General features: G+C 44.3%; 1 protein-coding gene across 3 annotated transcripts in view; it reads right to left on the bottom strand.

Annotated features, from left to right (window-relative positions):
• Positions 1-16000, bottom strand: part of XYLT1 (xylosyltransferase 1) — a 151846-nt gene that overhangs the window by 13823 nt on the left and 122023 nt on the right. For 2 of the 3 annotated variants that reach the window (XM_042827989.1, XM_042827990.1), the window contains exons 7-10: positions 14918-15094; positions 11316-11578; positions 7819-8014; positions 993-1326 (exon numbers count right to left, since the gene is read on the bottom strand). In XM_042827989.1, coding sequence (XP_042683923.1) covers positions 993-1326; positions 7819-8014; positions 11316-11578; positions 14918-15094 — 970 coding nt within the window. The remainder of the gene's footprint in view (positions 1-992; positions 1327-7818; positions 8015-11315; positions 11579-14917; positions 15095-16000) is intronic. The other variant, XM_042827991.1, reaches the window with a different exon arrangement.

Consider the following 16000-nt stretch of genomic DNA (forward strand, 5'->3'; position numbering starts at 1 on the left):
GCATTAGCGCTCAGCAGCTGTCTGCTGGTGCGTGTGTTACAGAAGCAGCACATAGTGCTGGAAGGTGGAGGCCCAACTCACTTTATGTGCTGCTTCATCAGGAAGAACAACTTCTGAAAAGTTAAAAGGGCCATTTGTGTATCTCTCAATTTTAAGCTAGGGATATTAGATGGAAGCACTTGAGCGCATTAAGAATAACAGTAAAGACATTGCTGACAATAAACTGGTGTTGATCACAGCGAACAAGAGAACAGGTGTGGCTGCAGACTGTACTCTCCCTCCCAGCTCATTGTACCTGGCACTGAATGAAGAGCTGAGCACCCAGTGCATGGGCTGCTGCTGGCCCTACGGCGGCTCAGTGTTGCTGTGGTGGGAAAGAAAATGGTTTCCCTGTGTGAAGTCTGACTGGGTCTGATGCTGCACACACCAGGGCTGCTGCACCTACTGGTATTTCTGAAACATGTGTGTTTGGCATGTACTGAGCGGGCTTTGGCAGGGATCAGGCAGAAGTGAATGCCTGCACATGACAACCTGTCAGGTAGCTCTGGCCTAGAGTTATTTTCCTTGATTCAGTATTTCATATATTAATGTTTTATATCATTAAACACACAGTCTTTGCCAAGATAGCTGTTTAAACGCCTGTAACTCTTTATGAACAAATGTGAATGCACAGCTTCAGAGAAGGGTCCGTTTTTCTTTCTAAGTGATGGCTTCTATGACAGCTGTTATTTCTGAGTCTGAATTTCCTTGGATTTTGAACAGTGTGTATTTTAAAGATATAAATAGACTTTCGTTCAAAGTGGCTGTCTTGTACAGGCTGGATACAGACACTTCACTTGTCTTGGTGCAACAATTTCATCTGATTTACTATTTATAATATTCCTCTATTTTCGCTGTTTCCAGTGCTGCACTACTTCATTTTTAACAGTGGCATTTACAATGAATACAGACAAAATAACCGTATTATTCCAGTAACAAATATTAAAACTTACCTTGTTTGATAGGCTGCCGATTTGAGAAGGTGAGAGGCGTAACAAGGAATTTGGTTTCAGCTACCTGGACCCAGTGGTGCAGAATTTTTATTGTCCAGACACCAGGCCTCAGGGGCAAATTCAAGGGCGGTTTGTAGTGAGTAAATTCTGCGCTGGATTCAATGAGGATGTCGTACGTCGCTGCTATGACGTTGACTGGGTCCACCCAAATGACAGTAACGGTGACGTTGGGGCCTTTTCCCCATTTCTGCATGCCAACTGGCTCATCTGTTGGCCCGAGGAGACCTCCGAAATTCCGGAACAGCCTTTCCTTGGCATCCCACTCCGTGCCAATCTGAAATCAGAGAGCACACCACTGCTAGCATCATCTCTGCAAGCTGAGACTGCCACGTCAAATAAGGGCTCTCAAGACACAAGCTGTATTTCTCAACTTCCACAAGGTACACAGATGAGTACTATCATACTAAGAGGGATGTAATAGGCTCCAGTAGCTCTCCATTTCTTCCACATGAAAGCAGTCAATAAAGAACCAAGTCCAGTGACCAAACACTGACTATTGCAATGCATAGGTCCTATTATCTCCTGGGATATCAACACGTACAGTACACATTTGAGAGACGGAGCCTGCAACACAGACCTAGCCAGCTAGTGCTAAGAGTAAGGATGAGGCTTGTGCTGACTTCAGGACAATTCACATTGGGCCCTTTACTACAATTTATGCATGAGATGCTGTTTCCTTGCACTCCCTCCCCACATGATGCAATTACTTCTGGTAAACTCTTTTCTTACTGTCATAATAGTGACACTGTTTTTTTAATTATTCCTAACTAGCAGTAAAGCAGCTGATTCACAATCTAGCGTAAATATTTAATAGACCTTTCCTTTCTCACGAAAGGTCTATGAAATATGAAAGCAGCTTTCATATTTCAGTGTTCTTTACATGAATTGTAATGGTTCACCCATAACCCACAGGGTGATACAAATTTACGAGCTGTTGCCATTGAGCACTTGTACACAACTGAAAAAAAATCCATCTGTAAACAGAGAGCAATAAAATGTAATAATTACCCTTCTTAGGTCAACTTTACTTTTTACTCTTCCAGCACCAAGTCTGTGGGGGCTGCTCTGAAAGTAATGTCACCTGCTTTATGTTGGCCCATGATGTCAGAGGCGGCTGTTGGTGGGATGGCAGCAGAGGTTGAACCTTCCCACCAACATCCCATTGCATGGTGTTGCTGTGTGACAGACAGCAGCAGTCGGGCACTCTGACGTGGAAGGGTAGATAAAGCAAAAAAAGTGGAACTGAATTCCTCCATGCAGAAAAAAATGGTGCCCACTGACATTCATGGACACTTGCTGACCACTGATGGAGACCAAACAGTGGCTGTGAGCACAGCTGAGGCAGTGGGTAGTGCGTTTCAGCAACAGTGCCATCCAAGCAGCCATCAGACAGTGTGTCATCTCTGCTGGTGCAGATTTCTATATGAGCGTGGCATGGAACTCTTGTTCATCACTGGTGAAAATGCACAGCTAATGCTGGTGACTGTGCTTTTTGTAGTGGAGAATTTGCTCTATTAAACAGTGCTATTATGCTCTTTATATCTGTTGCAGTTTCCATGCAAATAAACAGGTGGCATTACTTTCAGAGCAGCTTACACAGCGTGTACTTATGGGGCTGACAGTTAACAAACCATTCTATCCATTCTCAAAAAGGCAACAGAGTGGATCACGCTACTGAATGTCACATATTAGCTTTTGGTTGAAGTGTCTGTCTTCCTTGTCCTATAAGGTCCTGATCTCATGACCTCAAATCAAAAGCAATCAGTATCAAAAAAGATTTGAGTGACCTCATGGGAAGGGAAGAACAGACGAAGCCCTTGGCTCTTCTTTGCAAGCAGACATCTGATGCCATTCCTTGGAGAGACATACAGATGTCTTCACCAACCCGGTACCACAACCTTCGTAGTCCTCCTGGTGCTCTTTGGCTTTAATCTCCAAACAAACAGCAGTGACGACCTATGAGTCGATCTTTTCCCTACACAGAAACCACGGGGTTCTCTCAGGTGGTCTCTGGAGTCCCATGCACACGCAGACAGGATCCTCTCTTTCAGTGAATGTGGATACTGAACATTTTCCCAGTGCTGTCCTGTCCCTCATATTAACCTCACATGGGTCATGGGCAGAACCTGCTTTCCTGAAAGTGTAACAAATGATTGTAGCTGATTTGCTTCAAAGATTTTTCTTCTAGATTTTACCTTAATTGATGAAAATAAGTGGTCCCAATTTAATGTTGAAATCCCTCAAATCTGGAAAACTTAACAACTACCTGATATTTATTACCACTGTTGTGTATTTTGGAAACTGTCTGGTCCTGAGACCAACTTAAATAAGTCCCTGTGTTTGGCAGACAAATTACAGGAGGACTACTAGCAAAAAGCTACAAGGCCAGTAGAATAAAATTCTAACATCCTAAACTCGCCCTTCTTCATATGAATTCCTCTACAGGACTATGACACAGCAGAATAAGAGACAAAACGAGCCTTCTACTGCTCTGCCATCAGCCCAGCAGTGCCTGCTATTTCCAAGGTATTTCACCTCACACACCAGCTAATCAAACCTGACAGTGCAGCCCAAATATCAGACCCAGCAGTGACTGCCTTGAGGAGCTGTCAGAGCCAACTCTCCTGACAAAGCCAACTGAATATGTATGGAAATAAGCTGAGAAAGAAAATTTCCTGACCAGATCCCACTACGTACTCCACTGACCCTCGTTGGGTATGCTGATATCACGCCTACCTCTCAAGAGACCTGGAAATAATGAAACCACAACACGTGAAGCAAACCTGCACCCTCCTGGGCAAAGAAAACCCTGTAAGGAACAGTTGCTTCTGCCACATCTGGTATTTCTTACTGAACTGCTCCTTCAGGAAGGCAGGCTTTATCCTCAAGAATTAAATACGTTAAAGGCTTCCTTCCCAAACCCAGCAATGTTCAGAGCAGTTAACAGTATCAGGCCTAGACAAACTGGAGGTCGTGTTTCAGTCTATGGCTGAAGTCCCTCTAAAGCAGTGCTGACCACAAACCAGATGAGAATGTGAATAGCATCATTCAGAGATCTCACCATCCAAGGATTTCCTAGAGATACCAGAGAAATACAAACTAAAACAGTATTCAGGAAGTGATGCCAGCTTTCCTCTTGGAGGGGGTCCTCCCACCATGAGACATACCTCACCCAAAGGCCCCTGCCTTCTGTTTGAGAAGATTCCACCCAAACCAACCCATCACCCACCGCATCGGCAGCTCCAGTCCCAGGATGGGAGCCAGTGTGGAGCTATAATCCTGCCATGCAGACAAAGCCCACAATGGAAAGCAGAGGGTGAAAGATGTGGTAGAAGCACCCAGTGCCATCTCACCGACGGCCACAGGATGCTGGAGAAGGGAAGGCATGGAGCTAAAGACATCTGTTGCAGGATCTGCCCTTTATTACCAGTTGCCAGCTGGGGGACATGCTTAGAATCACAGAATCACCAAGGTTGGAAAAGACCTAAAAGCTCATCCAGTCCAACCGTTCACCTATTCCCAATAGCTCCCACTAAACCATGTCCCTCAACACAACATCCAGCCTTTCCTTGAACACCCCCAGGGTCGGTGACTCCACCACCTCCCTTGGCAGTCCATTCCATGCTTTCTGTGCTGCACAGCTTACAGGATAAGCTAGTTTTAGAAGCTCCATGTTTTAAAAAGAATTTTACTTAAAGCACTATTGAGAGACTTGCAGCTCCTCCCTTGAACTTGACATGGCTGAATTCCCAGTACTGAGATGACCGATTTTACAGGTCAGAAGTTACTACAGTCCTGTAATATTTGTCACAGCCCCTTAGAATATTTGAAGTAGACTTTCACTTTCAAATGGAATACAGAAAGTACAGGCTGGAATCAAACAGTAATGAAGAACTGATAACATATGAAAAGATGCGGCACAGAAAGCAACATTTTCCATATCATTATTTTAATCACCATTATTTTGGGCTTCTAGAGCAGGCACTGTGCATGGTGGATGTTTGGAAAGCTGGAACTCACCCACTGGCTTATAACTCCCAATTCTATCTCTGTTCAGTCCCCAGATAAAATTTTCCCAAGATAAATTATGCCTTGATTATGGGCTTGTGTCTCATTGCTCACCACAAACAGGACCATTAGGTTCACACAATGTGCACTAATTGCCTGCCACCTAGTTTATTTTATTCTCTGTGATGAATCTTAACAAGACTAGAAATGAACTTAGTGTTCCACTGATACACTCTGAGCTGAAACTTTTAGTACTCTACAGCAAATCAATCTTCTGCCTTCCACGTAGAAGTTATCATTGATCTGGACTAATTGGACATATATTATGTGTATTATGTACAAGCCAGTTTTAGGAGATGTGGGAGTTTCCAAGAAAAAAGGAGGAAACACTTGGAAATCTTCTTTCTTGGATTTCCTGTAAGGTTATTCTATTTTCTCAGCCAAAGACTGAGTACAGGAGTCCATTCCAACTGGAACACTATTATGAACCCGTTCACACAGCGTATGGTGAAATCCCCCACTCAGGATGCAAAGTCTGAGAAGCAAAGCCAAGGAGCAGAGGGCAGGAAGGGCTGATCCTGCCCAGAGAGAACCTGTCTCTGCAGCCATTCTGGTTATGTCTCAGTGACACAAAGGCACTCCGGAGCCTGCACACACAGCAAGTCTGTGCTCTTCCCAGCAGATCCCACTGGTGTAAGCTGGGGACAAAACTCCCATTTAAAAGACTCCATTCAGTTTCAAGTTTCTGCCAAATTATGGGATGAAATTTGGAAAAAAAAAGAAAACCCACACAGATTTATGTCCCAGTGAGCCCAAATCATGAATTTCTGTTTTGATGGTTAACCTGCAATCATCGATGTCCTCACCTGAGCTGAACTGCTAAGTTTGCTTTACATTAGCTGGACTTCAACAAAGAGGTGGCATTTTAATAAGCTGTAGCAGATGACAGACTTTGCAGCCACACTGAAGCTGAAGAGGTTAATGCTGGATTTATATCAGGGTAACTGAGAGAATCATTTGGCTCAGAGGCAGAGATGCCTGCTGGCCAATGGAGGGCAGAAATAAGACAAACATTTAAGAAACAATTAAAACAATTAAATGTTTGACTTTGTGCCTCCTGGTCTTTTAAAACCTAGATCATTTCTGAAAAGAGAGGACAGTCCAAGAGTTTAGGTGAGAAAAAACAAGAGATGTAAGCAGCCACCAAAACTCTTTCCCCAGATTTCAAATAGAAGAAAAGGTTTCCTCAGCCTGAAAAAAGCTCCCCAGTGACCAAATCCCTCCCACGCTTTGCACTGACACAGGTCACTGCAGCAGCAGATCCCTCCATGTCTACCTGCAGCCCAGCTACTGGCTATGAGGCCGTGAAGACGGGCTCATCAGTGCAGCAGAGTTCAGGCATCCTCCCTGCAAGGCGACACTCTTCCTGTGTGTTGGGCAAAGGGGCCACTGACACACTGCTGCTTCCCCAGCAGGGGACACTGACACTGAGCATCGCTGCTCCATGACATCTGCAGAGCAGGCTTACTGTTCTGCAGGGCCGGTCTGGGGGAAAAAAGGCTTGGTGCTAATGCACTGGAGCCAGAGGGGATCTGGTGTGTGGCCAGAGAGTTAATTCTGGTCCCACGAGTGCTCCCTCCCCACGAGTGAGATGAAGTTAGATGTATTCTTACTAAATATGTTTATTCTAGTTCTCAAATACTGAGTGAATGCGCTTGTTTCTATCATTCATTAGAAAAAGATTCTGCCAGCCCTGTTGCTTTTGAAAGAAGGACTCAAAGAAGGCATCAAACCAAAAGTGAGATAAAAAATATCAAATAAACAGCAGAAGTACTCCTACAAATCACAAGAATTAAAGCTTGTATGATCATTTATCACTGCATGAAATGGCAAGTCTACCATCGGACACATTGATAAACGAAACGCACCTTCCATCCATCTCTTTAATGGCACATTAATGTCATGGATTTGCCATGCACACCAAAACACTGAATCCAACTCAGGCATTTCTTAATTGCCCAAGAAGATGGTAATTTATGGACTTGGCTATAATGACTGGAATGCATTTGTTCAATCAATTTTGTGGCCTAATTGAAATTTGTGGCTTAACAAGAAAAATCACAAAATTAACTGCTCAGACAGTTGTATCTTTAAAACAGAACACAGATGTCAGGTTCTATTAGTGGTCAACTTTCCTGATACATTCTAGGGTACACTTTTTCCACTATATGTCAGATACCGAGACAAATTCCTACAACAAATAACAGGATTTGTGGGAAATCTCAGCCACTACTGTGATGATTTTCTCTTTCATGTTACAGCATCAATATTCTACCCAAATGTGGCACTGGTGCCTGACTATCACTAATTTCATGGTTTGTTTTCAGCATATTCTCGAGAGGAACGTTTACCACATCCTTGCTCACATCTGGAGCTGCAGAAACGCGGCATTTTTCAGCTCCCACATCTCTCTCACAGCAGTCACAACAATCACAGTCACAGAACTTCTGAGCCCCTTTTACAACAGTGAATGCCTTCAGTTTGTCAAAGAGGGAATGAGGGACACTGAGAGTAACATAAGTGAGAGTTAACCATGGATCTGGGCAGGCAAACAATATTGCCTTTGATAAAGAAACTGCATTGCACTACGGAGCTGCTCTCAGCTATAAATTACATGGAAATGCAGTTTCCATAGGCTGCTGAACTAGTACATAATCTCTTCCGTGGCTCGTGTGAATGAGTGGCTATGAATACTCACCTCTGAGAACTGCAATCTTCCAAAATCACTGGGCGGACTTGCGATCTTGAAGACTTTCTTTGGCATCACCCATGTTTCCAAAGTCTCTAGTTTACTGACAGCCAGGTTGGTGGCGTGGTGTCTGATGAGGAAACCTTGGAAACGGTCAGCAAGGAAGTAAAGGTGGACAGAAACTGGGTGGCCCATGGGATAGTATCTGCAAAACAGCACATGCACACACTCATCAGTTACACGAGAGAGACATGAAATCTCCATTTACTTGGAGCTAATGGCTTAAGAAGCATTCATTTCAACTAGAGGATTCACCACTGTACATTAAGAGATTTCAAATGCATTCATGACTCATTATCAAACATTCTTAGGCTGTACTGATTACCCTGAAACGCAGAAAATGTCAGCAGGAATATATACTCATTTAGAAGCTATCCACTGCTATCCACATGGTTATAAGCTCTTTAGGAGATACCTTTGTGCCATGCTAGCCAGCACCCCTCCCTTTCTACCTCTTCTGGGTAAAATGTGTCACCCAGAGATGTCAGATTAAATGGATAAATGATAAACAGAGAAAAAACGATGTTCAAGAAATGTGCTTACTGCCTTACATTGGATTCTCTCCTTTCTTTCGGCCCTCAGCAGGTTTAGTTCCTACCTGACAATGGGACAAAAGCAGGCTGGGGACAGCAGAGGGTGCTGCGAGGCTGGATGAGGGTGAGCCCATGCCCCAGGCTGTTCTGCACACAGATCTGCTCCCCATGCACTCCCAAAGGCAGCACTTGTAGGGCTGTGCAGCAGCGATGGGAGCTGGGATCTGGTCCCCATGTTTTAAGAAATACCCTTCATGTTCTTTACAGATTTGAAATGACTTCTGCCACGGTTTTTTTTACTCACAACTAACAAGAAACTGAAAAAAGGTCAAACAAAACCACTACTTGGGAGACTTGGAAACTTCCTGCTACAGTTTGGATTTTAGAGACAATGTAGTCATTGATTCTGAGTATTAAAATCTATGGTCAATTGTCTGCTGTAGTCCCAGTAAGATTTGAAATGATGCATGAGTGCACACACAGATGAATTAATAACTAAAAATATGTTCACAGCTCCAAAATCAAGTCATCTGCTACTTCACAGCAGTGACATTAACTGTCAATCAAGGCGTGTTTGCAACACATTCAAAGCCAACCAGTCTCAAAAGTCTCCCCATTCAAGTCGGGGAGGACTGGCTCCTCACACTAGTGGTAAGAGAGCTAACCAAGAATGACTTTCCATTACCCTAACCCAGCAGCAGCCAGCAGGAAGTCCCTAGAGCCCAAGAAATAAACATAACAAGACGGGCTACAAACAGGGCCAGCAGTGACAGACCGAGTGAAAACACAGCACAGCTATGCAGCCAATACCAGCAACAATCTGACTTCTGTGCTGAGCACTAAGGCCTCCTGTTTCATATGTGCAGCAGCAAATATTTACAATACCCTTGAAATAGTCTGAGTAAATTGTCTCTTGGCAGCAGCGAGTAAAAACATCTAGAGATGGTGAGAAATAAATTAAATCTCAAGCGCACATTAACGCTGTTCCCACTGAAGATGCTGATCTGCAATCTAATGCAGTAGCTGAGCAGTTTGCACGAGGCACATCTTTCTGAGGCTGCCCCTTGTTAGAACAGCGTGCAAGGCAGTTTCTTACAGATGTCTCCTGGGCAGCAGTGGGCAGCAGCATGGGACTGGCACTAAGTGTGATGCAGAGCGGTGGATGCTTTCCTCGCAGTGCCTCCAGCAGTGTGAAATGAGCTGGTCTGGTGACTGCTAAGCTAACTTTCTGCTGCTGATAGCCCTGATGGCACTGGGAATGCTGCTGAGGTGCTCAGCCCTAATGCATGCCTGCTGTCACTGCTTTAGAGACATGCAGAATCACGAGAGAAGGAGGAAGTTCATAAATGCACACATGCAGAAGGACAACAGAATATCCACAGAGAAGAGATGTGAATCGTAACCTGAAGATTATTCACTTTTCCATGATTTAAACTGGCCATGGACATTTAGAGGGGGATAAGGTAGATATGAAACAAAGTCCCTACTCCCTGTCACTGCTTGCAATTCCTTCTTGAGCTGTCTGTGGGGCTGCAGCCCACTGTAAGGCAGCCAGGCTTTATCCCGAGGACAGCTGCAATCAGCAGTGGATGACGTGACTTCCCTATTTATAATCTGAAGCAAGCTTGAAAAGCACCTTGAGTTCCTGTGCAATGAAAAGCTCCCCAGAAATGATACTGATTACTGATATAAATTATCATTGGAACGCTAGCAAACGAAATAAGCACAGAAGTAATTGTTGCATTATTTCAGTACTGGCTATACATAGCTCCCATTCTCTCTGCTGGCTTCACTCTGCAGGACAAATGACCTCAGGACTTCTTTCAGTCTGCCTTTATTTCATATAAGGAAGTTATGCTACTAGTGATTATTTATAACTAATTGTTATTGATCTCTTACTGCTCTGTACTGCTAACCTTTAATGGCAAAGCTGTAATAGGAACCAAGAACCATTGCCACATCTTTCTAAACGGGACACTGCTCAGCACTTTCACAAGTCACAGTGCATTCAAAAACACAAGACAGGCCCGCTCCGTCTGTCAAACTACAAGGACTGTCTCAAATGCTTTCTAGCTCATCCTGTACGTGTTTTCTATTAATACTACAAAAGGCAGGGTCCCAAAAATACACTTTGACGGAGAAATTAAGAGACTGTACAGTAAGACTTTAAAAGATGAACCCTCTCAGCTAAGCAGCTTGAGATGTGTGTGCAGGCAGCAAGCATCCACCACGAGGTAAACCCTCACTATGCAGGTCTGACTCTAGGAATTCTCCCTTCAAAACATTTATATACTGAATTCCTATTTGCTAGGCTTACACACGAAAAAGGAATTTAGAATATGGCTTTTATTTGCTATATATATGTATGTATTTATATATACATATGTTTTGTTCATTCAACGTTAATGGATCCCACTTGTTGCAACATTTTTGGCACGGATGGCTGCAGCAAGCAAGCAAACCCTGCTCAAGCAAGCACTTCTCTGTGCTCCGTGTATGTGCCCAGGGAAGCAAACAAGCAAAGACCATTAACCTGCCTGGATTACACTAATTCTGAAATCCCGTCCTTTGCTTTGGTAAGCATTATAGAGGTGAGCATGACCTCTGCTGCAATCACACGGAGGCTTTAGCAGCTGCGGGTGTAATACACTCGCTGAAATTAATAAAGAAAATGCAGCGGCAGGGGCAGCAGTGCCCGGCTGGATCCTGCCAGCCCTCATCAGAGGAGCTCCTTATAAGCACAGCAAATAGGTCACCTAACGTCAACTCTGAACAACCAACACTTTGTTACAGGCAGAAACACTCCTGGAACTCACAGCTGTACACCTGGCTACCAACTCCCTGCCAACACATCCCTGCAGAACCTCCTCCGGTCTTCAGAAACACCCAGAAAAAGACAAGATCCCAACTGACCTGCAGCTGTTGTCCCCAGCAGAGTGAAAGGAGCTCTCGGCTCTGCGCAGGCCCAGGCGGACGAAGGCGTGGTACATGGTGAGCGCCACGTCGCTGAGGCTGTGCACGCCGTCGGGCTCGTCGTACACGTTCTCCCAGTAGGAGCGGAGGCCGGGGGTGCCGGGCGGGTAGTTGCCGTACAGGTAATAGTCCAGCTGCCCGATTATCTCCTGGTTCACCACCGCTTCAAATTTGCGGGCAAAGAAAGTTGGCCTGGCAGTCTGCTGCGGTGAGGTGAAAGGAAAAGAGACAAGCTGAGAACGTGAGCAGAACTGCCCCGCAGATAAAGGTGGCTTGAACGGCACCTGTGGTTAAGGTTCAGTTAAAAGCTATGCAATAACTCAACAAAAATGCAGATGGTTCTGGCCTGGATGTTGGCCCGAGGTCCCCCAAGGCAGCCAGCCCTACAGGAGTGTTCTGCCCTGGATTCAGCATCACCCATTCAAAACACACAAATTCAACGACCAGCAAAGGCACAGGATCAGATCAGACCAAAGGGGAAGCACAGCGCAGGTTTCCGTTACTTGGCTTCAACTGCCCTCTCTGGGAGGTCCTCCACCACTGGGCTGTCTTGACTTGGTGGAGATTATGCTGAGGTGTCAACAGAATGTTCTCCCATTGCATGAAACCTCAAAGGAACAGGGTGATTACAGTCTGTAGCTCTACTCAGCACGCTGTCATTACAAACAACCACATCTTCCTGAATTTTCAGGCAGCACTGCATTCAAACGAGGTGAAAATGCTAAATCATTTTAGAGAATTAAAATGAGGCATTATGGCTGTTACTAATATGTAGGATATGGAAAAAAAATCAAATTAAAAGAAACTGAGCAGTTTAAGGAAAATCACATGTTGCACTGCTACTCTTCTGATAGAAAAGCATCCTTTGTTCCTTAGACATTGGATGTTTGAGCACTGTACATTGTTTATTGGTGTGAAAAGCATTTTTGGAAGAGAAAAATATTGAGTGTGACAAATGGCCAAATAAAATATCAGAAATTAAAATTTTTTCCTATCTATCTCTTATGGTGCGTTGTATCCCTTTTGTTTGGGGACAGACAGAACAAATAATGCAAAACTCCATCATTTCACTCATCCAATTAAGTGGTCAAGTGGGTCAGCTATTTTGAAATAATGGCTGGGATATTGCTAGAAGTCAACACGGTAAGCTGTGCTTTTAAAACTCAGCCACAATTCCTCAATCACTTTACAGACTACTCTGCAGGCAAATACTCTCACAGGTAACAGACACAACGGCAAATGCAACGTGTGAACGCAGTCTTAGAGAAAACAAAGCTGCAGCAGGCTTTTTGGACAGTTTGTGCTAGTGAATAAAACAGGGTAGGGCCCGTTCTCGGGTCCTGAAGGCAAGCGGTGTGATGAAGTCTGCATCTGCACAGCTTTGACTATTCCCTACAGACAAAATGGACTCATCTACCTGCACTGGTAACAACAGCTGGCCTTTTCCCTTGAGCCACACTCTGTCACTGCTGGTAGGCAAGAGTCAAAAATATGTCACAAAGAATCCTAATATTTAAATGATGTGTGGGGATTACTGTGTTCCTACTCCACACCCTGGTCCTGCTTGGTTTATTGCTGTAAACACAAGCAAAATGGGCACTGTAACTTAGGGCAAAATAATGACAACTGTGCTGCCACCTGATTCATCTAAAAATGAACCAGACAGAAGTTTCTTTCAAGTCTGGTTTCTAAAGCAGTTATCCTCATAGCCCACAAAGACATCAGAATTACTGCGCAGTTTGGGTTCTTTCCCTGCTGTCCATTCTTTTTATGTTTTCAGAGAAAAACCCACAGTCTTTAGAAGGCCCTTTTTATTTATCTTGGTGCTTGAACACTGCTTTGGCCTGCTCAGAACGAACTCTCCAGACCAGACAGCAGGAACAGCCAGGTCTCATGTCCAGCTACTAGTGAAGCAATGCACACATCTGGACACCAAGGCTGTGAGACAGCAGCTGTATTAAGCCCAAATACCTGGTTGACAAGAACCAGGAAAATTTAGAACAAATATAATCTGTGCATAAATATAAATGGCACAGATGACAACAGTAATTTTTCTCTGCTGGTGCCAAGCATTTTGTGCCAGGAGCCACCTCCCACTGCCTTGCTCTGAAAGCTCTCCACACGCAGGAGGGATGAGGAAGGCACCCTACACCTCCGTGTCAGCGGTCTCACAGGGATCCTCTGCTCTGCACTTGACACAGTTTCAGGCATACTACTGCATATGCTACTTGACTTTTAAAAGCTTTTAAAGATCCTTTGTTTTGCCTTGCTCATATTCAGACATGCATTCTGACGTGCCAAGGAGTTCAAAAGTGCCTGAGATGGTTGAAAATTCTTTTGAGGATGTTCGTTTTCACTCTCAGACAGCACATGCTGTGGGCTCTCTGATCTCCTCCTCTGCAGCTTGCTTTGTGTCTCTGTGGAAACCACAAGTGAGACTTCTGGCACGGCGCGCTCATCCGAGGGGCTCTCTCATCAGGCACAGTGTCATAGGGGGCCTTTAATGTCTATTCTAATGCTGAACATTCCCTCACTGCTCAGTTTACCTGATAGTTGCTGCGGGTTGTTTTCCCAGCCTGGAGCAGATCCACCTCTGCAAATTTGCAGGAGCATTTTAAGGCTTCCCATGTGTTCTGTGCTGGAGACTTTCCCAGGATTGGAGTCTGGGACAGCAGAGCCCCTCCTAGATAACATCTCATTTGCTCCTTTTTGACCGCCTGTGTCTCTGACTTCAACCATGTCTGGTAGGCAGCACAGCACAATAAAGAAAAGTCTCTGTTTTGGAGCAGTCATTTTTGTGCTGTAGGGTAACTCATTCCCTATCCCACACAAAGCCTGAACAAACATGCTTTATGCACGGAGCCTTGAGAGCCGGAGGGATGGAACTGCAAATCTGGTGACCATGAAACAAGCACTTGTTCATTCTTAACAGAAGATACACAAGCCAGATACAGTCTGGAGAGTGAGTGCTCCCCTGAGCACAAGGATTTGCTCTCATGTCTGCCTTGAGGATACTGTATCACAAAGCAACCAATTAAACTTTTTGAGGCAGTCCTGCCAAGCCTGCATGACCAGAAGTTCCTAACTCTGGCTTCCAAAACCACGAGGCAAACAGAAATATAACTGTGTTTAAAGAATACAATAATGAAAACTGATTTGCCTTGTGCTATGCAAGCAATTCTAGTCAATTTTAAAGCTTTATTCTGAAGATGAGGAACCCTTAACAACATTAAGCCACAACTTTCATGAAATCATGAAGGCACCTGAGCTGGAACTTGAAAAAACTCATCAGCCCAAGTGGTACAGTGTGATGGGTGTCAAGCTTCCCTCATTTCTAGTACAAGAGGCCCACCAATGCCATGCAGTCTGAAGAGCAACCCTGGGGCCCTGCTGCACAGCAATTAGTCTCAAAGGCTAAAATACAAAAAGCCACATTTCTCCTTCTCCTGGACTGAAGATAATTGCATCCTCACACCTCTTTGGTACCTTGCTTGGGTATACCTGCCCTTTGTGGGTATCAGAAAAGAGAATGGTTCAGTTACCTGGAATCTGTGGAAGTCTGCTGGTTTGAAGTCATTGGGCGAACAGCCACACCAGTCAACAATGTGCTTGTACTGACACTTGCAACCAAGTTTACGGTTCCAGTTTGTGATGCGCAGGTTGTTGTCCACCATGGAGTCGCAGTACAAGCTATTTTCCAGAACAGTGTGAAAGAAAGACTGAAAAACAGACAGAACACATGAGTACACACATGATAAATCTCAAATTGTTCCCTAAAACAATTCTCAAACCTTAACCACCAACTTGGTTACTATGGAATAAAAAGAAGTCTCTGCTCTTGGGTGGGTCTGTGCACCTCCAACACTCCTAAATGCTCTGCTGGTTGAATGGGCTTGCACTGAAATACTCAGCTCACCCCAGGCATCAGAAGGACGTTCTGCCTTCTGCAATTACGTCTGAAATCATAAGTCTTTATCTGCTGACTCAAGGCAGCAAGGAAGTCCTATTGGGCTATCCTAATTATATCTCCATAATATCAGCTATTACATAAATCATGTGTAATGGGGGCTGATATAGCAGGTTAACAGGTCAGTGAAGGCAGAGTGATTTTAAGAAGCCAGTCACGTATCTTGCAAAGAAAACCTCGTAGATAGAAACTATGGAATATGATCAAATTTAGCTCTGTAAGAGACAATTTTAGGGGTAGAGACTTCTCTTTAAAATCAGCAAGATCTATAAATAATCAGCATGACACTACCATGGCTGGCCCCCCAAATAATCCCCCTACCCTTTTAATGTTAAATGACAGCCCAGTGAATATGGATTTTATGCTTGAACTGTTTAGTTAAACCCATAAAGGCATCCATTCTCATTCAAGCGGGAGGAAGAAAAAAAAACCTTACCCAATTACCCATTGCCCTGTGTCCTTTCATAATGATACAGAAATTTCTCTGAGATAATGGATGAAAAGGTTATCAGAGTTGAGAGAAAAGGTGATTTTTAACAGAAACGGGATTAAAGCAGAATTATTCAACATGTGTGTGGAATAATAAACTCCTATCATAAGATGACAATCACCGCGTTCCACTGCAAGCTAATAAGCCTAAATCTGCAAGATCAGACTC

Source organism: Centrocercus urophasianus, unplaced genomic scaffold (genome assembly GCF_019232065.1).
Source record: "Centrocercus urophasianus isolate 14NV4802_14NV808 unplaced genomic scaffold, USGS_Curo_1.0 seq_29, whole genome shotgun sequence".
Lineage (NCBI taxonomy): Eukaryota > Metazoa > Chordata > Aves > Galliformes > Phasianidae > Centrocercus > Centrocercus urophasianus.